The following is a 24612-nucleotide window of genomic DNA, read 5'->3' as shown; positions in this document are numbered from 1 at the left end:
CTTGCACGCCATCTACACTATCATACAAAAATGAAGCTATTCCCAGATGTTCATTTGATCGAGTTCCAGTGCAAAAATGGAGTTTTTTCCTACTAAAAAGGGGTTTGATGCAAAAATGAAGCTATTCCCAGATGTTCATTTGATCGAGTTCCAGTGCAAAAATGGAGTTTTTTCCTACTAAAAAGGGGTTTGATGCAAAAATGAAGCTATTCCCAGATGCTGATTTGATCGAGTTCCAGTGCAAAAATGGAGTTTTTTCCTACTAAAAAGGGGTTTGGTGCAAAAATGAAGCTATTCCCAGATACTGATTTAATCGAGTTTTTTCCTACCGAAAAAGGGGGTTCGGTAATATAGGGTTTGACTAATCACGTGATCACAAAACCCCCTTTTTTAGTAAGAAAAAACTACATTTTTGCACTGGAACTCGATCAAATCAGCATCTAGGAATAGCCTCATTTTTGCATGATAGTGTAGATGGCGTGCAAGATTCTACATTCGCGATAGGGTGCCCAGATAAGATTCGGGTACTGTCCGAAATACTAAGGGAGTACCATATTAAATACGACAGCCTATGAATAAATTATGGCCAGCGGGAAATATCCAAAAAGAGTTTAGTCAATAGTGTGCCCGTAGTAAAAACAGTGTGCCCGTAGTCGGTCTCTTGTAAAAAAGGTTCTTTCATCTGTTGTGGAAGTTTATAGATTCATTTATGTTTATCTATTACGGGGTACCTATAGTGAAATTAGTGAGTGGGAGTGAGACCTTGGGATAATAAGGAAGGTGAGGGCTTCCGAGTACAAACCCGTAGGAGATTCTAATATGCGGGAAGACACTGGCTGGACTTAGTAGACCGCATTAGTGTGGTTTCAACTCGTCTGCTTCACTTCGTAGTTATACTTTGCGAAATTTACTATCGATCCCGAAGCATACGACTCTGTCAGTTTTCAAACCTATTAGCTTGCGTGGAATCAATAATGTGTGTATCCCCTCCCCTACGCCTATTTATCATCGGGAGAATTCAAATGTTCGAACTTTGTTTTGCTGGCTTTGTTGTCAGTGTTTCACCTGAGCAGTCCATGTTGTAACGGCGTACTACTCCCTCTAATCTTCCTAGATGGATGGTAAGGAGGCCCAAAAAAATAAAGACAAAAAGATAATGGGGCGAGCCGGGATCGAACCGGCGACCTCTCGAACTTCAGTCGAGCCCTCTCCCAACTGAGGTACCGCCCCCTGTGTTGTGAAGGGATTCAATAATACCATATATAACCCGTGGACGTATTGTATCTGAATGATCACACACAAACTGAGTGGGAATGTCATATAACACGGATTTTACCTCGATGATAGCCTCCATGTTCACTAAATCCGAACCTTGTTTGATCCACATAAGGGATAGTCAATAATAAATCATCATTCGGAGACTGAATTTATAAAAATAGGTAAAGGAATTATATATGTACTGGTGAGATGCAACCCCATCTACGGAGTACTGCTCTATGATTTTGGTAGTTAAGTTTGAAAATTAAATTCATCCAATTCGTTGATTGAAGACGTGGGATTTAATACCGTGCAAGATAATTGCACCCTGGTGTCTATGGTAAAGCAAGCTACGACCTGGGAATTGTATTCGTCTAATCTCCATGTAGCTGGGGTTGCGGTTTATACTATCAGACTGCAGGCCGTAGGCTTAGTAGCTAAAGGCCAGCGAAATCCGGGGACATAGAGCTCACTGGACACGGCTGGCTACCCAGAAGTACATATTGTATCTAAGCATATGTATTGATGGATGGTATATATCATTCAAAGTGGCGATAAATGTTGACGCGGGCTTCATAGCAGGTACGTACTTAGGCTATATATATGGTTACGGGATACAGTATTATCGTGATTACATCTAATTCAAGAGAATAGGTACCACACCAGGTATGTTCATTAGACCCGTCAGGTTCAATTTGCTTCAAGATAATATGATCATACGCTATGTACTCCGCACTCCTTAGTGCATCGTGCAGATAGAGATGGTGGGCCGTTTTCATGCGGACGTGCATGGCAGAGTAGTCCATCGTCTGGTTAACTCATCAATTTTCTACCTAAACATAAGTCTTCTGAGATGAAGAAGACAAAAACAAAAAGTAATGGGGCGAGCCGGGATCGAACCGGCGACCTCTCGAACTTCAGTCGAGCCCTCTCCCAACTGAGGTACCGCCCCATGGTATATGTTAGATATGGGCCATATGAATACATAGATCTAAGCTATGTGCAGGTACCTAAACCTGGGAACTCTACCTACACCGTAGGTGACTGGAATACTAATTTACACCCAATTCTTCTTCCTCTAGGTACAAAAACATTCATATAGGGTTCAGCGTTCCTTTCTCCTCTCTTTCCATGTTGGGGCTTGCCCCTCTCTCCCTCTATCTTAGGTATCCTGAAGTTGATCGGGGTCGACTAATTTTAGACTGAGGCGGCTATTCTCGCTAGCGTACTCGATTTCCATACGAGTGACTCAACCATATCCACAATCTACCTACCTAGATAGCCCTGAAGGTCCACACAAATTCCTAGGACGGCAGAATTGTGACCGGAATTAACATGACTATGGAGGGCGAATCAACAATCGTGAAGGCGTTCTTGCCCACGATACCGCTTCCTACAAATGACAACCGTTCGCCAATAATAACCGATCGCTTGCTCCTTCGCGCTCTCCGAGCAAGCGACCTAGAAGCGTTACACGTCTTGCGAACCCAAGAAGAAGTCATGAAGTGGACTAGTGCTGGCTGTATTGATGACAGCATTGAGCAGACTAAATCCAAACTGGATCCATTCCTAGCACCAAACGATGTGCGGACTGCCAACTGCGCCATCTGTCTAAAGAACACGGGGGAACTCATCGGTATTGGTGGCTGCCACCTTTATCCTGGAAGCCATGGGTGGCCTGAAGTTGGCTATATGCTTCGCACGGACGCTTGGGGGAAAGGTATCGCGACAGAATTTTTGACCGCGTGGCTGAAGTTTTGGTCGGATTTGCCTCGAACAGAGCGGGAAGTCAGAGTTCAGAAAGAAATGGTCATCGGGGAAAACGCAGTAGACGAGCACCTTATCGCCCTCACCGAAGCAAGCAATGCCGCAAGCCAGAATGTGCTGCTGAAATGCGGATTCGAGCAATTTCGTGAGTTTGATGAGGTGGATGGCACCAAGGTCGTCAAACTGGTAGCATTCCGCTTTCTTCCAAAGAAGCGGTGCTGATTTTGATCAAAAAATCTCGACGCCCCCAATATTATGTCGGTCACTGTTCACAATGAACCCGTTCCCGTCTTCAAGTGGCTCATCATTTTTGTGGATCCTCTGTAATGGTTCTCTTTGTCTTTCTTGTATCTTTCTGTTTGTCCGGGCAAACTCGGTTTGGTTTCTCTGATCGAACCCCCACTTTGGTTTTTGTATGTTGTTCACAACAGACCAGAGAGTCCAAATATATCATCTAGGTAATGCGACTTGCACCTAGTCAGATGAGGCTGTATTAAAGCTGATCAACACCACATATTGCAAATGGCTGGCATCTCAGATCGGTTGTATACAATATAAAACTGCAGGCCGAAATGAAAGCCTCTCGAAGGACTCGATTGCGTGATGAAAGATGAGTGGAGAAGATACCGCTTCGACACACCAGCACTCGACTAAACGTTGAGACCGTTACTCCCCGGGCCCACTTCCATTCGAGCTGACTGCCCAGGTGGATTGTTTATGTTGCACGTCTTCAGTTGAAGAGGGGAGATGCCACGTGAGCGGACTGTACCCCGTCCTCCCCGGTTATAGATCACCATCCACCGAGAGCATAAATAGAGACGATCTCACGACCTCAAAAATCAAGAAATATATCACAAGAAACTCACCTGGGATACACAACACATTCCTCAAAAATGACGGAACACTTTGACGTTGCAGTTGTTGGACTTGGTGTGATTGGAAGCGCAGCTGCGTACCAGGCCGCGCTGAGAGGCAAGAAAGTCGTCGCATTTGAGCAATTCGAGCTGGGCCATGTGCACGGAGCCTCGCACGATACCTCTCGAATTGTCAGAACAGCAAATGCGACACCCGAATACGTCTCTCTGGCCCAATCTGCATACAAGGACTGGGCCGATCTGGAAAGGGCTACAGACCAGAAGCTCTTGACGATAACCGGCGGGGTGATGTTTTTCCCCAAGGACACAACCACTCCAAGAATCGATTTCACGAACAGCTTGGCTGCCAAAAATGTGCCTTATGAGCTTCTGGATTCCAAGGAGGTCAAAAAACGTTGGCCGCAATTCGACATCGCGGACACGGTTGAAACGGTATATACAGCCGATACCGGCATGGCTCATGCCGCCAAATCAGTCCTCGCTATGCAAGCTCTGGCAAGGACGCACGGTGCAGTGTTGAAGGAGAACACGCGGGTGGACTGCGTGACGCCAAAGAGATCTGGCACAGGTGTCGTGATCGAGACATCCAAGGGACGCTTCCACGCATCCAAAGTTATCCTCGCCACAGATGCCTGGACGAACAAGCTTCTTGCTCCACTTGGCGAACATATTCCCCTGACCGTCATGCAAGAGCAAGTGACATACTTCAAACCGACACACCCCCAAGATTGGGAACCCAGCCGTTCCCCTGTGTGGATCTGGGGTGGCAGACAGAATGAGACTTTCTATGGATTTCCAACTTATGGTGAGCCAACTATCAAGGTTGCTCGCGATACCTCAAACAACTTCATGACGCCCGAGCAACGTACTTATGTACACTCACCTGAGTTGCTGGAGGAGCTTTGTTCGTTCATGGGCAAGTTCATGCCCGACAGGGGTCGCCAGCCGCTTCGCACTATTACCTGCCAATATACCATTACTCCAGATCGGCAATTTATTATCAGCCCATTGGAGAACCATCAAGATATCATTGTTGGTCTGGGGGCTGCCCATGCATTCAAATTCGCACCGGCCTTCGGCCGTGTTCTCGCGGAGTTGGCCATTGATGGGAAGAGTACTGAGGATATTTCGAAGTTTGGTATTCCGCAGAGTCCTACTTCTACTACCAAGCTCTAAGATATCTGTAATACTGCGCGTCTAGCCTTTTTGTATTAAACATGACGTTCCTACTGGAATGAATCAAGACTACGTCATACAGATTTGAATAGGTCTCTTGGCAGTTCAGATCTAGTCTTGCTTCCAGTGCTAGTTTGTTCCCATAAAAGCATTTTGCTGACTCTGAGTCCCTAATCTTAAAATCATCGCCAAGGACTGTGATTCACCTCCCGGAAGGTCTTGCTGAATAGACTCAAAACCGCATGTGAACTGTAAAATAGATTGCAAAAAAAAAAAGCCCATATTCAACAAGCATCTTATCATTACTTTGCCTGTGTCTTATATCCAATGGTTCAGGGTTGAGTGAGTATGTACATGTACATACAACATGCATGTAGTGTTGCCTGTAGATAATTTGCGCCTGAGGCATCAACGGAGCAGCCTCGGCAAACCCTGATGTCATCTGTCCAGGTCACCTGTCGTAAACTGAACCTGCTTTGACTTCCTCAATTGCAACTAATATGCTCTATGCTCCTGTTTGAATCTCTGGGTGAACCTGCTCTGCCTATCTTACAAGTTATCACCTTTTTTTCCTCTGCTCAAATCCTAACCTGTGCTTGCGACCATGGCCGCAGCCACGTCGCGACCTGCCGTCCCCCCTGCGGCTGTTCTCCTCATATACCCAGCAACATTATTACTCGGATCCCTGTTCTCAATTATCTCACCCACAGCGCGCTCTTCTAGAGATTTGTCCGGCCCTTCCATACACTCAACCAGCCCTCTCGCCCCCTCACTGGCCGCAGACCTACATCTATCCGAAAGCCCTGTCAACTACTTCGCTCGGAAGAATAATGTCTTCAACATCTACTTCGTGAAAATTGGATGGCTATGGACAACAGCTGCCTTTGTGTCTCTTCTTATTTTCCAACCCCTATACGCCCCAAGTCAGACATCCTCCTCGCACCAAGCAACACGCTTCCGGCGCACGCTTCAAGCCATCCTGCGCTACGCACTCGTGACAACAGTATGGTATCTTGCAACACAATGGTTCTTTGGCCCGGCGATAATCGATCGCGGTTTTGTGGCGACGGGCGGAAAATGCGAACAGGCTTTTGAGGAAGTCGGGAGAATGGCCGCTGGACACGGCGACCCCAGCGATCTGGAAACACTGTTCACAGCTACGACATGCAAGGCTGCCGGTGGTGCTTGGCAAGGCGGACATGATATTAGCGGGCATGTCCTCATGCTAGTTCTAGCCACGGGACTTCTGACATTCGAGGCTGTTGGAGCTAGCGCACCCGCATTTTTGTCTCATTTTAGTCCTCCTGGAGACGCTGGACGTGAGCGCAAGGCTAGTGATGCCGATAGTACACCAGCAGTCGGGCTGGCAGAACCTAATGGATTCGCAAAGACGTGGTCACTCCGTCTTGTTTGGGCTGTGGTGGGCTTGGATTGGTGGATGCTCTTCATGACCGCGATTTGGTTCCATACATGGCTCGAAAAGGTATGTGTTTTCCTGCGCCCAATCCTGTCAAGGTAAATATGTTTAGGCTAACCTTATATTTTCAGTGGTCTGGCCTATGCATCGCTTTGAGTGCTCTGTATGCCATCTATATACTTCCAAGATGGGTGACATCATTGAGGGACGTGATTGGACTTCCAGGGGTGTAGACACTTGTTTTATTACTTGAGACCAATTTCTTGGTATCTGTGAGTGAGCTAGTTTATAATGATAGATTGCGTTGTTTTAGACAAAAAGGAAGCGCGCTTCTCGTCTTCATTCTAATCTTGAAACTACGAACAAATGTCCCTGTTCAGAAACGATGCGCAACGATGCTGCGCCAGATATCTGAAAGAAGTTCATCCTTCGAGCGATACCGCTGGTTCCTGGCCCAAAAACCCGGCTCGAAATGCTGGAATCGAAGATTTCAATGTTAACATCCTGAGAATATCGCAGAATCATGTCAACTTGACTTACCCCCTGGGATCAACGCCGATGCATACATCACTCGCGTTATAGGCCTCAAATCCTCTGGTGTCAAATCATCAGATATGGCCAGGTGCATATACGGGTCCCAAGCAGCAATGATGGCATCAGAATAGCATTTCAAATCCACTGAGCGCTCTTTTTCCACGCTCACTTCGGATTGGCATTGAATGCCCATGGAAGTACCGAACTCACGAAAGGCCAATCGGTACCTAATATTACGCTCCAAATATCGATTGATCTCAAACAGATTGTCTAAGCTCATCGGTCAGCTTGATTCTTTACCCCATCTCCATCGCTACAAGATCACTCACATATTTGCTCGAAACATTTCCCAGCTAGCTCAGCAGCCCAGTTCTCTCGCTCGGAAAACCAATGTGCTGTCCACAAAGTCATCCCTAAATCCAGAGGATCACTTGAAACAAAATGCTCTCCTTTGCGCTCCATTGTGCGTTTGTAGTCGTCAATTTCCTCGGTCAAGACTGCGCCATCGCCTGCTTCGATGGCTGTAGCCTGTAGGAGTCGGAAAACAACATAACCATCAATCGGATCAAGATTGCCCTCGGATTTGACCATTGGTTCCGAGAGATCCATGCTCATCTTCCAAATCATTCTCGGCCGAGGTGCCGCACGATCAATGAAAAACCTCGGATGGATCGCTTTTGCCAGCTCTATAGCTTGCCTATTGTACTTCATATCCCCAGATGCTCTGGTCATCCTGTTCAATGCAAACATCCACACCGTTAGGTAATGATGATATTGCCCATCAGCGTCTGGACCGCGAGCATCTGTCTTGCCGATCCTCAATCCACCGGCTAATGGGTTCGCGTCTGTTGCTCCTCGTAGCCTTGAGCGGCCGTCTCGCGTTTTACCAAGAATTTCATGGACGGTCTCGACCAAACGGCTGGCCAGCACTAGGTACCGGTCATCGCCAAAATCCTCGTTGCCCGATCTTTTATACTCGTTATGCATTGTGAGAAAGTTGATAACCCCAAATGCATCTGTCCATAGGTAACGTCCCCGATGGCCGCCCGATCTTGGCGGTGGGGTCCAGTCTTTTGGATTCTCGATGCTGGTGAAACTTCCGTAAACAGATTGCATGGCTTGTCCGAAGCGATCTAGACGGGGTGATGGGCTGCTGATTGGGAGAGCCATTTTCGATGTGTGTCGTTTGAAGACAAATGGAGCATATGTATAATTAGTGATTGGAATCACTATTTGTCTAGTCGTGGGTTTGAACAATAGCGACTTGGACACTTGCATTTGATATTGACTTTTATCTTCAAATGTCATTTATTCGAATGTTATCAGGATCCGGGCGTTGTGATGTTGCCTCCAAAAATGAAGTCATAATGACTGTTCAGTTTTCGGAATGTAAATAATTCGCTAGGAATATTCCCGTCAAAAGAGAGGCGAAATGTGTTGAGGAAGGAAGATGAAAAACTCCGTGTGTAATCCTCGGCTTCTTGATGCTCAAAGTATTCACCTGTGGGAGATATACTTCGTGAAGATATCCCCAACCCCAACTTATCCATTCAATGCGCTTGGCGTCTCTTTTCCGAACAAACAGGATGTCTCATCTACAAGAACTCTTCAACAGGGCGGTGCACCCACTGCCTGCGATCAAAGACAAAGCTTTCGCGTCCCACTTCGATGCCTTTGCGGGTAAACAAGTGATTCTTCTGGGTGATGGTAGTCACGGAACATCTGAATTCTATTCCGCACGCGCAGAGATTACGAAGCGACTCATCGAGCGACATGGATATACCATGGTCGCTGTTGAGGCAGATTGGCCGGATGCAGAGGCCATTGACCGATACGTGCGCTTGCGACCAGGCCCCAAGGCACAGATTGGAGGAACCGCGAAAGGATACGAGCCCTTCAAGCGATTTCCTACCTGGATGTGGAGAAATGCCGAAATGCAACAGCTAGTTGAGTGGATGCGGGATCGAAACCAACAGCTCCCACTAGAGCAAAGAGCCGGGTTCTATGGACTGGATCTATACAGCATGGGCGCTTCGATCCGTGCTGTGATCGACTACCTGGATCGTGTAGACCCACAGGCAGGCAAGCAGGCGCGCCAGCGGTATGGATGCCTGGAGCCCTGGGTGGATGATCCCACATCATATGGGCTGGCATCTCTCCGCGGCATGGAAGATTGCGAACGCCCAGTAATAAAGATGCTCGGAGATCTCTTGGAGCGACGGCTCGAGTATGCAGAACGCAACTTGCAAGATGGCGAGGATATCCACAGTAGCGAGCAAAATGCCCACTTGGTTCGTGATGCTGAGAAGTATTACAAAGCCATGTACTACAGCTCAGCAAGTTCATGGAATCTGCGCGACATGCACATGTTTGAAACTTTGGAACGCATGTTGAAGCACAAGGAGGGACAGAAAGCCATCGTGTGGGCACACAATTCTCACGTCGGAGATGCTCGCTATACGAGCATGGGCTATCGCCGCAAGGAACTCAACATCGGTCAACTATGTCGTGAGCGACTAGGCCGCGAGAATGTGACGATTCTCGGTTGTGGAACTCACACTGGCACTGTCGCAGCTGCCCACGAGTGGGACGATGACATGGAGGTCATGTCCGTTCGTCCATCCAGAGATGATAGTTGGGAAATTGTCGCTCATAACACTGGAGTGCCAAGTTTCATTCTTGACTTGCGCAAAGAACATATAGATCCCACTCTACGCTCTGCTCTCGCTGATGAACAACGGCTCCAGCGCTTCATTGGTGTTATCTACCGGCCTGATACCGAGCGCGCTTCTCATTACTCACAAGCATTCATTCACAAGCAATTTGATGGTTATATTTGGTTTGATAAGACTCAGGCTGTCAAACCCTTGGAAGTCATTCAGCCCGACACTCCACTTGGACAGGGCGAGACCTATCCTTTTGGGCTCTGAATATCTACTACTTTCGATTTCTTTTTTCCCAAAAACAGCCTGTTCTTTCTTTTCTGTCCTCCCCATTCATCTCCTGTATTTAATGTTTTCATTCGTTGGGTCTGGTTTTGGTAAACCAGGTTACTGAGGTGATTATCAACTGTGTATCCGTCTCCATTTGTAGCTGTATCCAGCCTTTTTTAGTGGCAGCATATGAAGGTACTCTTATCTATAAAAAGCAACTCAGTTCTCTTTCTCCCATACTATTCCAATAAGAGGAACAGGTCTTGAACCGTGGAAGTTATTGTTTGCTATTGATTACACTGGCTATCCTCCCGGGCGGTGTCTCCCGGGCTACGGGCTCTACAACTTTCGGCTCACTCATTTAGCCATATAGAGCAACTCGAACATACAAGTGGGGCGGTACCTCAGTTGGGAGAGGGCTCGACTGAAGTTCGAGAGGTCGCCGGTTCGATCCCGGCTCGCCCCATTGGTCTCTTATCTTTTTGTTTTTTTTGGTATTTGATGGTGAGTTGAAGCGTGGAAGTGATCTGTTCGTATACTAGAGGTACAAATGCAGATCCCCCCACCACTGTATTCACTGTGCACATAAACAACACTCTGTATCGATTAGAAATTTGTCCTTTAAGATAAATAACCTTCGGAATATTGTGAAACAATCAACGGAAAAAAGAGAAGTTCGACGGAGATTTACACTCCAATGGCTGACTTGGGAAATCACACTCTTTTGGCCAAGAAAGAAGGAATATAGACCAACCTTACACAGGAGGGCCATATGACAAACTTCAACAGGCCTTTCTTTAGGTAATCCGGACTATACAGGTGTATGATCCCGTAAAGATACTGACCGTATCCAAGTTTAAGCATACAGTCCAGTTATTTCTAAGCCCGCAATCTCGGCAGCACATTCGATATCGTAATGAGATATCTCTCCTGCTCTCGTATTCCTCCTTCACCGGGTTAGATGATGATTCTGTGTGAAGCGAGCGAGCACTGCAAAGGAAGATGATCGCCTGCCGATTTATACCCCTGCGAGATGTGTCGCCCATAGAAAAACAAAGATTTCATTAATAGGTCATATACTGTTACTCACTCGTATAGATGTGTTCAAATAGATGAGCAGGGCATGCCGTGGGGTTCGCGCTAACTCACGGATCGACCAGTCATCTATGGTGGAGGAGAAAGATCTACTACATGAATTTTACCAGGCTGGAATATCAGGTTGGCACCAGCAGCAGGGGCCAACGGGGGAGATGACGAGGAGGGAATTTGATCTGTCTATCATTGAAACAATACCGACAATGCTCTGAATGAAAACTACACTGGGCATATATTTAGCATGAGAAGAAACATGGCTCACTCATAGTCATTTGAGGTTTCAATTCAAGACAAGCCATCACATTCTCGACTATCGAGCCTACCAGCTCAAGTTATGCAGTTCCTCACTTGCTAAAGTTGGAGACTACCTTAAATATCTAGCCCCATCTCCGCGACTCGCCCGCTTCTATGCTCAACACCGATCCTTTGTAAATCAAATATCGTTTTTATATGCAGATGGTAACGATTAACGATCTGCTCTAAGCGATGCCCAGAAAAATCACCTGGAATTTTTCTCATGATTCATGATTGTCGGAATTGGCACGTTGGCCCTAATTTTTCGTTTAAATCATAATTACTTCGCGTTGTCGAATATGAAAGCTATTTTTATCTCGGAAATGTCATTTTCTGGTATGATAGGGTGTCATTCAAGCGATAAACCGACCTTTAAGACCATCCGTCATAGCAGCCAGCAGGTCACTATAAGACCATCGGTGGTTGAGGGTGACTGGTCCTTTTCGATCTTTTGTACAGAAGTCTCAGCCCCAGCTTGAGCGATATACGCCTATACATCTGCTGACTTGACGTGCTTTGTATACACGAATGCACCTTCTACAAACCCAACCTCGTCTAGTCCGACAAGATCATTAATCCGGTATATAGAACAACCCCTTGGATATGACGCTCGAGGGTATAGGGAGATAGGAGAGAAAGCGGTACCACATACATGTACAGAGATTAAAAATGACAACTCTAGCAGGGAGGTATATGACATCAACTTCGAGGCCTCTCTTGTCGAGTTGGGCAGCTCCAACGAGGCGGCACATAAGATAAAGTCCAAAAATTTCACTGGCAAGCTTCCAACACCGGGTCATCTGGTGTGTTCGGAAAATTTTCATCAGAAGTAAGTAACTTACAAAATGTTGACACCAGCTCAGCAGATAGCTAGGTAGAAAATGACCTAGCTCTTCGATGGAACGTGAGCTGCAGTCTATTCGGCTTTGGTGAGTATCTATTTTGTTGGGATACATGTATTCCGTAGCCAATGGCTTCAGTGCACACCGCATGCCAGGGTCGTGACAGTGATATAAAAAAAAGATTGGTTTTCTAATTTCTTACAACGTGGAGGGGCGAAGAAGATAAAAACAAAAAGTAATGGGGCGAGCCGGGATCGAACCGGCGACCTCTCGAACTTCAGTCGAGCCCTCTCCCAACTGAGGTACCGCCCCATGGTATATGTTTTGTTTGCAACATATGGCTATATAAGCCTATAACACTTTTTCAAATGAATATTCCAAGATACTTGCATCGTGAAGCCTCTAGGCTCCCTCCAATCAACTTTGTCTCGGTTTTAGGGGTTTCTCCAGGCAGTCCAAACAAAAAGAGAGAGAGAGTTAGTGCCTAGGGAGCACAGTGCTTATTATAAAATATATAATTTGGTCTGTGTGGGAGCATGTGAGAAGTGGTTAGCCAAAGTTCTGGCTGGGAATTGCTACGAATGCAGTGTGTTAGGATCCATTGAGATGATGTCTAATCTTCGGAGCATTGGTATCGAGTGCATATTCATCTCCAGGTCCCTCCTTCGACTACGTATGAAATCATGGAATCTAGCTACTCGGCTCTAGTCACAATCCAAGGCCGTCTAGATGGGAATGCAGTTCAATTCGAGATGAAATACGATCCTCCGGTGAGAAAAAAAAAAAAAGTAAAATTGCACCTGCTTTTTGTGTACGCACTTCGTATGAATATCTGTATGTATCCCCGTGTGTTGCAGTTGCCTGGCCCGGAGGCTATGGGGGATCGGGTGTGTTTCGAGGCCTGGAAATAAGGTGTCCGTATGGCTCGTGTTGACGATACAAGGTATATGATATAGCATGTGTGGATATAGCATGTGTAGTTTCAACAATAACTCGATCGATAAATCTCTATAATACTGAGTTTGCATGGAAGGAGGGATCTCTCTGGGTGGTATAGAATTGTCTAGAGATCTCAATGATATCTGCAGCTATGGTACTAATTATGATTTTTGTGCCGGCGTTCCGGGCTTCCGGCAGGCTACATGTATGTACCTAAGAGCAGCATTCTGCCGAATAGTCAAAACGGGGGTAGCGTTGACAAGTCCCAACGCTGGGGACACATGCCATTTCCAAATATATATATGGTAATCGAGTGACACCAATCCGGTACATACATGTATAAAAGGGTAGATATGATATAAATATACATACACGTATATACATGTACCTAGTTTTGGTTCTCTCCTTAAGGTTCCCCATTATTACTAACAACCTAGTTCAGCTGATAGCTCGAAAAGAACGTACGTGTATGTCGGCCGGCCACCTAGGTCTTAATATAAAAAAAGTAGGAATTGTGTTCGTGTCAAAGAAGAATAAAACAAAAACAAAAAAGTAATGGGGCGAGCCGGGATCGAACCGGCGACCTCTCGAACTTCAGTCGAGCCCTCTCCCAACTGAGGTACCGCCCCAAGAGATATTATGTTCTCCAGCATATGCATATATAAAGATGCTACACAATCACCATGAAAGTTATACCTTCGAAATCGCTATTATCGCAACGTCACAAGGGAAACGATAGAACGAAAAGGATGGAAGCGAAGAAAGGGACCGGAAAATATAAGGCGAGAAAGATTGAACTAGTGACATTCTATAGAAATGAGTCACAATCTCAGATGTCCGACAGTGTGAGGTATGATGGGGTTCCAAGTAGAGCATCGACGCCTTTGCAAATTCGAAGGAGCCCGTTGCCAATGTCGTTTCATGAACGTAGCAGTCATCTACATTGGACAATTTTAGGCCGATTTGTTACTATTAGACCCAATGAGATGATTTTCGGGTAATCTATCTTTTCTTAATACAGATTCTATTTGTAAGTCCAGGATTTTGAGAGGGTTCAGGAATTCACACGAGAACAGCGTGGTAGAAGACAATGCGAGGACAGGACAGGCCAGGAGCGAAACCCTCAAGCCATGGATTTGGCGCACAGACAAGATATATGTGCAGCTAACTCCGAGAAGAGAATCGTCAGGAACGCTTCAATTTTCTGGCACTCCCGTGTTGCCAGAAGAAAGAATGCTTAGTTGGAATCTTCAGTAGCATCCGACATCAGATCGAGGATGGGGTGAGAAAAGTACGTATTCTATCAAGACCTGCTTACTTGACGGGCCGATCATATCCACGGCGAGAGGTACCATGTACCTAGATAAGGTACATACCTAGGTCCACTAGTCCGGTGACTTACGTGTACTCCGTACTCCGTACACGTGTGGACCGTGGTTGACCGTACAAACAACTTCCGAAATGGTCATCCGAATCCGAACCCCCGTAGCCCTGAATCAAACCTTAGCCTTGGCGAGGAAGACATTTGGATGTTGAATACGCGACAGTAGGAATGAGTCTGCAGTGGAATTGGTGAATCCCCGCAAAAAGGGTATTCTATTCAATCCCAGCAGGGAGAAAAAACAGAGCAAATGAAAGAGAGGCGTCCGGAGTAAACAATCTTCCGATCGGAAGCTCGATCAAGTTGGCAGCCCCAAAGCCTTCGGGTCCGAAGCCTTCCATTTCGGAACGCCAGTCAACCTATCATGTGAAGCCTCGCTGCACATCCCTTCTTCTGGGGTAATCTGGAGAAACACCTACCCCACAATCTCCGATGTCCTCGGTCCAGACTTGGACCTAAAAATGTTGAACTAAAGTATATAAGAAGCCACGATATTCTCGAACATGATACTTGTGTTTCCCATCTCAAAGTCATACGTGCAAAACAAATCTCAATATGCCAGGTACAATCCCAACTAAAGAGGACTATGTGGATGTCCTCATTGTCGGTGCTGGGCCCGCTGGGCTGATGCTGGCCAACTGGCTAAGTCGCTGCGGAGTCAAGACTCGCATCGTGGATAAGCGTGGCTCAAAGGTAAATTCTGGTGCGGAGATCAGCACCACGATACAAACTGACTCTGATGCAGGTTTACAATGGCCAGGCGGACGGCCTGCAATGTCGTACTCTCGAGATCTTGGATTCCTTCGGTTTCGCCCAGCGTGCTTGGAGCGAGGCAAACCATATGCTCGAGATCTGCCTTTGGAATCCCGACGAGAGTGGCAGAATCCAGCGATCCGACCGGATTCCCGACACCATTCCTGGAATCAGTCGCTTCCAGCAGGTTGTACTTCACCAGGGTCGCATCGAGCAGTTCTTCCTCGATTCAATCAAGGCACACAGTGATATCCGCGTTGAGCGTGGTATATTGCCCACATCTTTTGACTTCGACGAGGCCAAAGCAGCCGACTTCGAAGACTACCCTATCAGTGTTATGCTTCGCACCCTATCTGAGGAGGAAGCCACACCCCAACAACGACATGAGCACCAGAAGACCTCTGATGGTCAACAGACAGAGATCGAGGATGGATTATTCAGGAGCAACTTGGCTGCCGATGACACCGATGAGCTTATTCGGCGGGCAGAGGCCACTAATCACGCCAATGAAATGGAGATCGTCAAGGCTAAATTCATGGTGGGCTGTGATGGCGCCCATTCTTGGGTGCGTCGTCAGATTGGCTCCAGCTTAGAAGGTGACTCCACGGATTACATCTGGGGTGTGCTCGATATTATTCCCATCACAGACTTCCCCGATATCCGCCACCGATGCGCTATCCACTCCGCTAATGCGGGTAGTGTGATGGTCATTCCTCGCGAGAACAAACTTGTCCGACTATATATCCAGCTCCAGTCAACAAGTTATCAGAAGAGTGGTGCCAAGGCTGACCGATCTTGGATCACCCCGGAGATCATCCTGCAATCTGCCCAGCGCATCTTGCACCCATATAAACTTGATTATGCCTACTGTGACTGGTGGACCGCCTACCAGATTGGCCAGCGAGTGGGCGATAACTTCTCGCTGCGCGATCGTGTCTTCCTGGCAGGCGATGCTGTCCACACACACTCTCCCAAGGCCGGACAGGGTATGAACGTCAGTATGCAAGATAGTAAGTTCTCCGAGCTTTGATGTGCCTTGGATTTATCCTCACCATTTGAATAGCATATAACCTAGGATGGAAGATCGCACATGTGGTCAACGGCGTCAGCGATCCCTCAATTCTCCAGACATACGAGTCGGAGAGAAAGTTGATCGCACAGCAACTGATTGCTTTCGATCAAAAATTCTCTCGGCTCTTCTCTGGACGTCCAGCCAAGGATATCATGGATGAAGAGGGAGTCAGCATGGGTGAGTTCAAGAAGGCATTCGAAAAAGGAAATGAGTTTGCAAGTGGCACCGGTAAGTTTTTTTTCCATTTATTTTAGAAATACTCTCAGAACTGACCTCAAACTCTATAGCTGTCAACTACGATGCTAGTGTCATTGTTGCAAAGGCAAATGATATCACAGAGAAGAGCAACACATCGAAGCAAGCCATCAGCAACCCACAGCTGGCCACAAAGCTTGACATCGGCAAGCGCATTCCTAGTTTCAAGGTCTTGAACCACGCTGATGCACGTCCATGGCACCTGCAAGAACTATTGAAGAGCAACGGGCGCTGGCGCGTGATTGTTTTCCCTGGAAAACTCACCGAAACTATTAATATGCAGCGCTACGAGAAGTTGGGTGCAGATTTGGGAGCACCCGACTCTTTCATTCGCCGATTCACACCACCAGGCAAGCCCATCGATAGCGTGATTGAGGTCCTGACTGTTCACTCCGGTCCACGAAGGGACATTGAGCTTCTTGATCTTCCGGATGCGTTCCACCCCCTCCACGGTGACCAGGGATGGGATTATTGGAAGGTCCACGTCGACGAGGAGTCTTACCATGAGGGACATGGCCAGGCTTATGCCAACTATGGCATTGATACGGGTCGCGGTTGCAGTGTCATCATTCGCCCTGATCAGTACATCAGTTGGATTGGTGAGGTGGATGATTACGAGCAGATGTCACGATTCTTTGCTGGCTTTATGAAACAGCAGGTGGCTGGAAAGTCAGGATCTGTGGATTCTGGGGTCGCAATTACTACCACGCAACTATAATAGCCTGTCATCATTACCTTGAATTAAAGTTCTTTCAGCAATATCTCAATTCATCTAAACTGGTATACTTGTAGTTCCCTTTCTCTTTTTCTTTTTCTTTCCACCCCCTTTATTTTCTTGTACAGTTCATGTATCTGCATTCTAGATAATGTCTTCACCTATAGTTTGCTTCAGCGAGACTGAGGTCATCTGGGCGTCTCGACCTTTTAATGTTCTGAATGCTCGACCAGGAAATATGCAAACAAGGCAGGCATCTCAGTTTAAGACTCTCAACCCCCCATCTTCCGGTTTCTCCGTTTGCCCTTTTGTTTATCTATGTACGTATCGAATAGCTCGAGTTGCAGTTTCCCGTAGTTCCACCTCTGGGGCAAGAATGACCCTAGATCATTCAACTGTAGGTATATAGTGTGTATAACATGTCAACGGTCGAATGTCTTCCTGTCCCTCGGGATTTCCCTTTGATCCGAACTATTTCGGATATGAAATGAAGGGTGCAAAAAAATAAAGATTGTTATGGCAAGCTATCTGAAACATGCAAAAAGAGAACTCCGATGCGGGGATTCGAACCCCGGTTCGCGCTGTGAAAGAGCGCAGTGATAACCCCTACACTACATCGGATGTTGTTGTTAAAAGTTGCGGTATTCATAACTATGAGCATTTCAAATATTCATCGTAGCTTTTAGCGCTGAAGTTCTAAGATTCTAAGGGCTTTCTTTTTCGATTACCGTACGGAGTACAGGTAGGAGGTAGAGGTACGTACCTAGAATAGATGTGTCACTAACGTGATATTCAAAAGTAAGGCTTAGTGAGTTATCATCTTCTAACTGTCAAGACTCAAGACCAATAAATTACAAATCGTTAATAGCGTGGAGTTTAAAGTGTTGTTGATGGACTCGTGTGAATATAGATCGGAAGTTGAGGCGGAAGTACAACATATAGTTTTGCTGAAGACGTAGCTGGAAATATACATACCTTCTTCAAAATTTGAACACGCATCCCCTTCTAATAATATCTTCCATTAAAAAATGTTACCGCGTGCAGCTTGCAATACAGTTGACCAAAAAGAGAAAAAGAAACCAAAAAAAGAAACTCCGATGCGGGGATTCGAACCCCGGTTCGCGCTGTGAAAGAGCGCAGTGATAACCCCTACACTACATCGGATGCTGTTGTCTGTTTATGAAAGTTATGCTCTATCACCGACCATGACTATCTGCTCCTTCCAAGTAACCAGGCTATGAACTGGATCCTTGTCCGTTTGGGGTGCCAGCATTCGATTCTCTCAGGTATTTAGGTAGCGACCAGGAACTATACTTTGCTCGCACTGCACTGAAAGTTATACTGAGAGATACCAATAGTGCAACGGCTATATTTCGTCCCATTTGTCTCTACAATCATGTCTTGACCGGAGCCGGTGTTGGCGGACACTCAGACTGTCGAGGGCCTTGTCGATATTACAGAAGGAAAAGTTGACGGATCCCCCCAAGAATAAACAACCACCAGAAAATATCGGACAGAGCAATGGCTCAGGTCATTCGGAGTCTATCCAGTCGGCCATCTGTCTCCTTCCAGACTCTCTCTGACCTGCATTTGGAGGTCAACCAGCAGTACCTCACGTTCGAAGTGCCTGTCGCCTCAAAATACCTGTTACTAGCTGGGGATATTGGTCGTATAGAAGAATACGATCAATGCCTTGATTTTCTCCAAAAACAAACGGGGCACTAACAAACGGGGCACTTTGAGTTAGTTTTACTTATCCTTGGTAACCACGAGTTCTACGGAGGATCTTTCGAGTCAGTACTCGAGACTGCAAGATGTCTTGAACGGGAGCCATGCTTGAACGGGCGACTCATTTTGCTCCACAAGCGACGATATGATATCCCGGACTCCAACGTCACCGTACTAGGATGTACCCTTTGGTCTCACATCCCAGAATCATCCAAAGATATCGTCCATTGCAAAATCCAAGGCTTCCAGAAAATCGAGGACTGGACTGTTGATAAACACAACGCGGCACATCAATCCAATTGGTCTTGGTTACGCGATGAGATCCAATCAATACAAAACCAGCACAAAGCCAGTCCTTCGAAAGACTCTAAACGGTCAATCCTGATTGCGACGCACCATGCGCCCTCTATGCACCGTACATCGAGCCCAGGTCATGCGCAAAATCCTTGGAGCGCTGCATTTGGCACCGATCTTTTGTCTCAACCCTGGAATGGTGTGCGTACCTGGGAGTTTGGACATACGCATTACTCAACAGAATTCAAGGAGGGTGGAATCCGAATTGTGAGTAATCAACGAGGTTATGTACTCCCATGGACCGATGAGCCCAAAGGATTCGATGCAAAGAAGGTGATTTGGCTATGATCTCCAATGGCAAAGAAGAGTGTAAATCCAGTTGTGGGTAATAATCTAGCTGGGAAGAAGGTGGCTCGTTGATATGCACCCGATTCACAGTATCTCATCGGAAATCTAACGTAGAGTGACCAATGCATAGTGTATCCACATAGTATGTGTTCAATGTTCAGCTCTCACTTGGATAGATCATCCTCACTTGCGAATAGAGTCGACCTCACCACGTGACATGTTGAAATCCAACTCCGAAGCCTACAACATACATCCTTGCTCAATAAGATACACAATGTTAACCGTGCTTCCAGGGCTGTTTGTGATAAATGCCAAACTGCCTGGCTGCAAGCTGGATCACACCAGCAAACTTCCCAAAAGATTGAGAATCGGGCTGACCCGACATTCCTGACAGAGGGAGTCTTCACCTCCACTTAGTGGCGAACGACCAGACTGTCGGGATCGACGGTACAAATAGTTGTGCGACTAGCAGCGAATTGCACAAGTTGTCTGATATGAATACGGATTATGGAGCGCCCAGAGGGCTGGGTGAAAAAAAAAGTACTTGGTATTCATTTGCACGCCCCGCTTTAAGGAGGATTATTGCAGACCAACCTGATTTGGGTCAGAGTTCTGGGGAGCCTCTCACCCCACTAGTGTGAGATCTCCCAGGGAAAAAGAAATGCAGCTGCAAACTGGGGTAGGTATTGGGTTAAATGGGGCTTCGTCACGGCCCCAAAAAAGCTCGCGGGGAGATGGGGCGTGTGCCCAGACGGAGTTGGCCCGCTCGTGTCGCCGTTTCTCACTGCCATACGCCCCCTTGATTGGACACCAACCAGCCCCTTTCTGATTCTGCGGATCATCACACAACAGTGGGCTAATCCTAGACCGATCAATACGCTAACAATTGCCTAGCCACTGGCATTGGCATAATGCCTGAAAGCCCCCCAAGCCCGGGCAAAACATGCCCGGGTAAAAGATACCTGCCGCGGTATCCTTTCAGCTATAACGGGAGGACGGCGCAATAACCGTCTTCAAACCACGTTGTAGCGGTGGACCCGACAATTTGGAACGCTAATAACTGCCTTGAAGCCAGAGGGGTCATAAGGGGGTCAAGACTCCATGTGCTTATTGCACTTTTCGCTTTTTGTTTTTCTTCTGAACTTTTGCTCTGAACACGGCTCGTCTCTGCGGTCGTGTTTAGGCCTCATAGGCTCAGCCCGAACTATTCAACATGTCTCCCAGCGCGTGCAGCGAATCGACGCCTATTGAGCCTGATGTAAGTGCCCCCAAAGATCATCTTTGTTTGTCTAATATATTTTCTCTTCCATTTGGGGTGTGACATCTGATCAATTTACTAATATTAATAGTACAACTCCGATGGGAGCTCGTCATACACTAACTCGTGAGTTTCAGTGATTTTGATGTTCTCCAGTCGATCCCGCTGACAATGATACTTAGCCTTGACGATGCTAGTTACACCACAAGTCTGACATCAAGCGCGTTGAACTACCAGTATGTACTAAATGCGCCTGATTATGTACCCGAAGATTACTAATAGATTCAGATATGAAGTATGTTGCACCGGCAATTGATGGCCATATTGTGCTAATCAGACAAAGAATGGCCGTCGATATCATTCATATCATGAAGGAGAATATGTTCTGGTATGTCTTGCTGCCAATATGTAATTTTTGTCTGAGACTAATGATCGAACAGCCAAATGATGAACGAGAACAAGATCGTCTTGATCTAGTCAGTTTTCACATGTTAATTGCAACGTGATATGTCGCTAACGTACTTCAGGGCCATCACATCTATCTCATGCTCCTCAAAGGAGAATTGCTTCAGGCTCCAGTCAAAAATCCAAAGAGAGTACTGGATCTCGGAACAGGAACCGGGTTATGGGCAATTGAATACGCCGAGTAAGTATTCCCTAAATCTTTGGTTCGATCCAGCACCTAACGGGCAATATAGTCTAAATCCAGAATCGGAAGTGATTGGTATGGGCACAAATCTACCTTTCAATCTCAATATCGACTAAGTAAAGCAGGAATTGACCTGAGCGCTATCCAACCATCATGGTAAGAGCCGCTGCTAATCCGTGGCTGTGTCAAATAACGATCACTCGCTGATATACGTTCAGGGTACCCCCGAACTGCCGTTTTGAGATTGACGATTTTGAAGAACCATGGTCATACAGCAAACCGTTTGACTACATCCACGGGCGCGAATTAGAAGGCTCTATTCGCGACCACGATCGTCTCTTTCACCAGGCACTCGAAAACCTCAATCCCAATGGATGGTTCGAAATGGCGAGCTTCGAGGCCAACACCTATTCAGACGACGGTACTCACCTCGCCGCAACGAATTTTATGCTTTCCATCAAACACATGCACGAGTCAGCCAAGGTTTTCGGCAAAGACATGGCCTCTGCACCGTCATGGAAGGATCGGATGAAAAAAGCCGGCTTCGTCAACGTCAGAGAAGATGTTTACAAGGTATTTTTCGCCCAACTCCTTTCTCAACAGCACACCCATGCTTACTATCGAGTAGCTGCCCCAAAGTCCGTGGCCAAAAGATCCCAAACTCAAGGAGCTTGGACGGTATCACCAGCTTAACATGCTCGAGGCTATGCCTATCTACACATATGCACTATTCACGAGAGTGCTTGGGTGGACCCGAGCTGAGATCGAGGGACTGTTGGCTGGAATTCGCACAGAGTTGCGGGATACATCGTACCATCTGTACACGAAAGTGAGGGTTGTTTATGGACAGAAGCCCGAAGCTTCTGTGGATTAGGAACCGAAGTGAATACCTGCAAACGGTACTCATGTCCTAAAGTCACCTTCCCTGACCCTTGTTCTAAATTTAGAGCTAAGCATCTGACACGGACCTCGGAAATTATAATCAGGTTGCACTCCACTTTCAAGGCGTTAGGTTGGTACACGAACAGAGAACTTTGCGCTTGAACTTGAATATGTTTGGGAATTCAGCTTGATTTCTCTGTTCTGTTGCCTCTCGTTTACGCTGTGACTAGGTTTGAATCGTGTCAACATGTGAAGTACACATGCAGTCTAGGTATACGATCCTTTGAAAGCGACGGTCAGATTTTGGGCTGGGCCAGAAAGATCAAATTGATCAACTTCCTGCATCTACTTCTACTTCTAATGTACTATTTGCACCTCCTACTTATTTACATCTCTTTACATACCCTCCTGTCAAGCAAAATGAAGGGCAAATCGATGATTGGACCAATATCCAAGGAAGCTGAATTTATTATCTATTATATTAATATGATATATGGATATCAAAAGTGAGATGAGGAGACAGAAAGGAAGTATAGGTCTTCGAGGAAGTACATCGATCTTCAATACTCCAGGATGTCCACCAAACTGCCAGACTGTGGCTCTCGAAAGAAGGATAACGCCATGATGCAAAATAGTCCCCGCCTGAGCTTCCCCGAAGAAAGCGCTGTTTTTCGTTGTGTTCGTTGGTATCGTGAGAAAAAGCTAAGATGTGTTGAAGGCAGTCCGATCTGATAGTAGGACGATCGCAAAAGATCGAATGATTGGCAAGTGGCGTTCCTTAGTTTTGGATGACAACATCCGGAGGTTCTGGACAACGTGTACTATTCTTCACGTTAGAACATGATGCGATCGCCATGTAAAGCACGAGATAGTGGACTCACCATTGTCGAAGTTAAAGATGAAAGTTATATCCCTTGTCCAGCATATCGGCCCGACGGGAAAGTGTACTCGTCATCCCAGTTCTCTTTGGCAGCCATGAGAGGCCCCCACTTCTTTTGAATGTGCTTCCACCGTTTCTTCAGACGCTGGAGAGGCGAAGCGTGTGACTCATGGTGAGAATGGAAGTCCTCGACAGAGGAAGATTGAGAAATGCTCGTTTTAGGTGACGATTCTTGTGAATGGATAAAACCCGCCATAATGGATTAATGATTTGTGAAAATTATGATTTCTGATTTGATTCTGGCACGGCGATCGTGTGGGCTTTATATCCAAATAGCTAGAAACGATGATATGGCGTCAAGGTTATTTTAAAACTGTGAACCGACTGTGAACCGATGGGTCACCGAAAAATCACCGCCGAGATATGTCCGCCGACATACAAAGTACTGCACTGCGCCATTTTTTGGCTCATCGCGTATCGAATATGAAAAATCTGGTTTGATTCTTGCCACATTAGGTATATGATCGAGATTACCCACTGTTCGCGGTCTAGCGTCTTGGAGGTCTAGACCACTTTTCTTTTCGTGCCCCATATCGAATTACCGTCTTTCTTGCAAATTGGGAATTTGGAGGTATTTACTTCATGAGACATTGAGGGATATACGGAGACATGCAGTACTGAGAGAAGCATTACCATACTCCGATACTTCCATACCACACATTCCGGATCAAGCGGACAGGGCGATAAAGGAGAAGGCAAGGAAAGGGGAAGGGGGAGACAATTATGTCGCAACTATACAAAGTGGACCTGTGGGCCTCTCGGGCACTAACGGTATCAACTATGGCGATGAAACACCAGCTCCTTTTTTTCCCGCTCATACACCATTGTCAGGTAATGAGTCAATGGGCTATTGTTTCAATCATGCTGACGCTCTACGGAGCCCTGCGGACTCCGTATAACATGTGGAAGATCCATTTTAAACAAACCAAAGAAACCCGTATCGCGGTGACGCCTTACTCGACATCGGGTCGTCGCGTTTGCGGCCCAGCCCCCACGCGCTATTTTCGTCGATGAAGAATTTGCATTCGAGACTTTACGTCAAATAGTCGACTAGCTTGCCACGTCTTCTAGACGCATTCCAATCTAGGCTCAAGAATCTATGTGGTCCCGATGCGCTCTTTGTTTTTGGTTTTATCGCTGAGCTGCGAGGAATTGTTCTCTCAACCCTATGGAGGGTGGCAATAAGGGAAGATCCCAATTTCCTCTGA

At 46.6% G+C, this 24612-nt stretch overlaps 9 protein-coding genes across 9 annotated transcripts; 7 read left to right on the top strand and 2 right to left on the bottom strand.

The window, feature by feature from the left end:
* Positions 1-2592: 2592 nt before the first annotated feature.
* Positions 2593-3246, top strand: N7457_009300 (GNAT family N-acetyltransferase; the record flags this gene model as incomplete). Its single annotated transcript, XM_057180343.1, has 1 exon — positions 2593-3246. One exon carries the CDS (start codon positions 2593-2595, stop codon positions 3244-3246), a length of 654 nt encoding a protein of 217 aa, XP_057028729.1.
* Positions 3247-3917: 671 nt separating this feature from the next.
* On the top strand, positions 3918-5075 carry N7457_009299 (putative sarcosine oxidase; the record flags this gene model as incomplete). Its single annotated transcript, XM_057180342.1, has 1 exon — positions 3918-5075. The coding sequence occupies one exon, from the start codon at positions 3918-3920 to the stop codon at positions 5073-5075; it is 1158 nt and encodes a 385-aa protein (XP_057028728.1).
* Positions 5076-5679: 604 nt separating this feature from the next.
* On the top strand, positions 5680-6725 carry N7457_009298 (putative inositol phospholipid biosynthesis protein Scs3; the record flags this gene model as incomplete). The annotated part of the gene is made up of 2 exons (XM_057180341.1): positions 5680-6558; positions 6624-6725. 2 exons carry the CDS (start codon positions 5680-5682, stop codon positions 6723-6725), a joined length of 981 nt encoding a protein of 326 aa, XP_057028727.1.
* Positions 6726-6914: 189 nt separating this feature from the next.
* On the bottom strand, positions 6915-8196 carry N7457_009297 (uncharacterized protein; the record flags this gene model as incomplete). The annotated part of the gene is made up of 3 exons (XM_057180340.1): positions 6915-6967; positions 7033-7296; positions 7356-8196. 3 exons carry the CDS (start codon positions 8194-8196, stop codon positions 6915-6917), a joined length of 1158 nt encoding a protein of 385 aa, XP_057028726.1.
* Positions 8197-8579: 383 nt separating this feature from the next.
* Positions 8580-9956, top strand: N7457_009296 (putative erythromycin esterase; the record flags this gene model as incomplete). The annotated part of the gene is made up of 1 exon (XM_057180339.1): positions 8580-9956. One exon carries the CDS (start codon positions 8580-8582, stop codon positions 9954-9956), a length of 1377 nt encoding a protein of 458 aa, XP_057028725.1.
* A 5109-nt stretch (positions 9957-15065) lies between these two features.
* On the top strand, positions 15066-17308 carry N7457_009295 (putative FAD monooxygenase; the record flags this gene model as incomplete). Its single annotated transcript, XM_057180338.1, has 4 exons — positions 15066-15203; positions 15256-16273; positions 16327-16563; positions 16623-17308. The coding sequence occupies 4 exons, from the start codon at positions 15066-15068 to the stop codon at positions 17306-17308; spliced, it is 2079 nt and encodes a 692-aa protein (XP_057028724.1).
* Positions 17309-18826: 1518 nt separating this feature from the next.
* On the top strand, positions 18827-19675 carry N7457_009294 (uncharacterized protein; the record flags this gene model as incomplete). Its single annotated transcript, XM_057180337.1, has 2 exons — positions 18827-18974; positions 19053-19675. The coding sequence occupies 2 exons, from the start codon at positions 18827-18829 to the stop codon at positions 19673-19675; spliced, it is 771 nt and encodes a 256-aa protein (XP_057028723.1).
* Positions 19676-20888: 1213 nt separating this feature from the next.
* On the top strand, positions 20889-22456 carry N7457_009293 (class I SAM-dependent methyltransferase; the record flags this gene model as incomplete). Its single annotated transcript, XM_057180336.1, has 11 exons — positions 20889-20933; positions 21025-21059; positions 21116-21169; positions 21222-21228; positions 21277-21321; positions 21374-21409; positions 21461-21579; positions 21632-21657; positions 21708-21738; positions 21801-22155; positions 22211-22456. The coding sequence occupies 11 exons, from the start codon at positions 20889-20891 to the stop codon at positions 22454-22456; spliced, it is 999 nt and encodes a 332-aa protein (XP_057028722.1).
* Positions 22457-23369: 913 nt separating this feature from the next.
* On the bottom strand, positions 23370-23600 carry N7457_009292 (uncharacterized protein; the record flags this gene model as incomplete). Its single annotated transcript, XM_057180335.1, has 1 exon — positions 23370-23600. The coding sequence occupies one exon, from the start codon at positions 23598-23600 to the stop codon at positions 23370-23372; it is 231 nt and encodes a 76-aa protein (XP_057028721.1).
* Between the last annotated feature and the right edge of the window lie 1012 nt (positions 23601-24612).

This window comes from Penicillium paradoxum (genome assembly GCF_028828445.1).
Source record: "Penicillium paradoxum strain IBT 22861 chromosome Unknown utg000007l_segment0_segment0, whole genome shotgun sequence".
Taxonomy (NCBI): Eukaryota; Fungi; Ascomycota; class Eurotiomycetes; order Eurotiales; family Aspergillaceae; genus Penicillium; species Penicillium paradoxum.
Note: the sequence above shows the minus strand (reverse complement) of the source record. Positions and strands in the feature narration are given on the sequence as shown.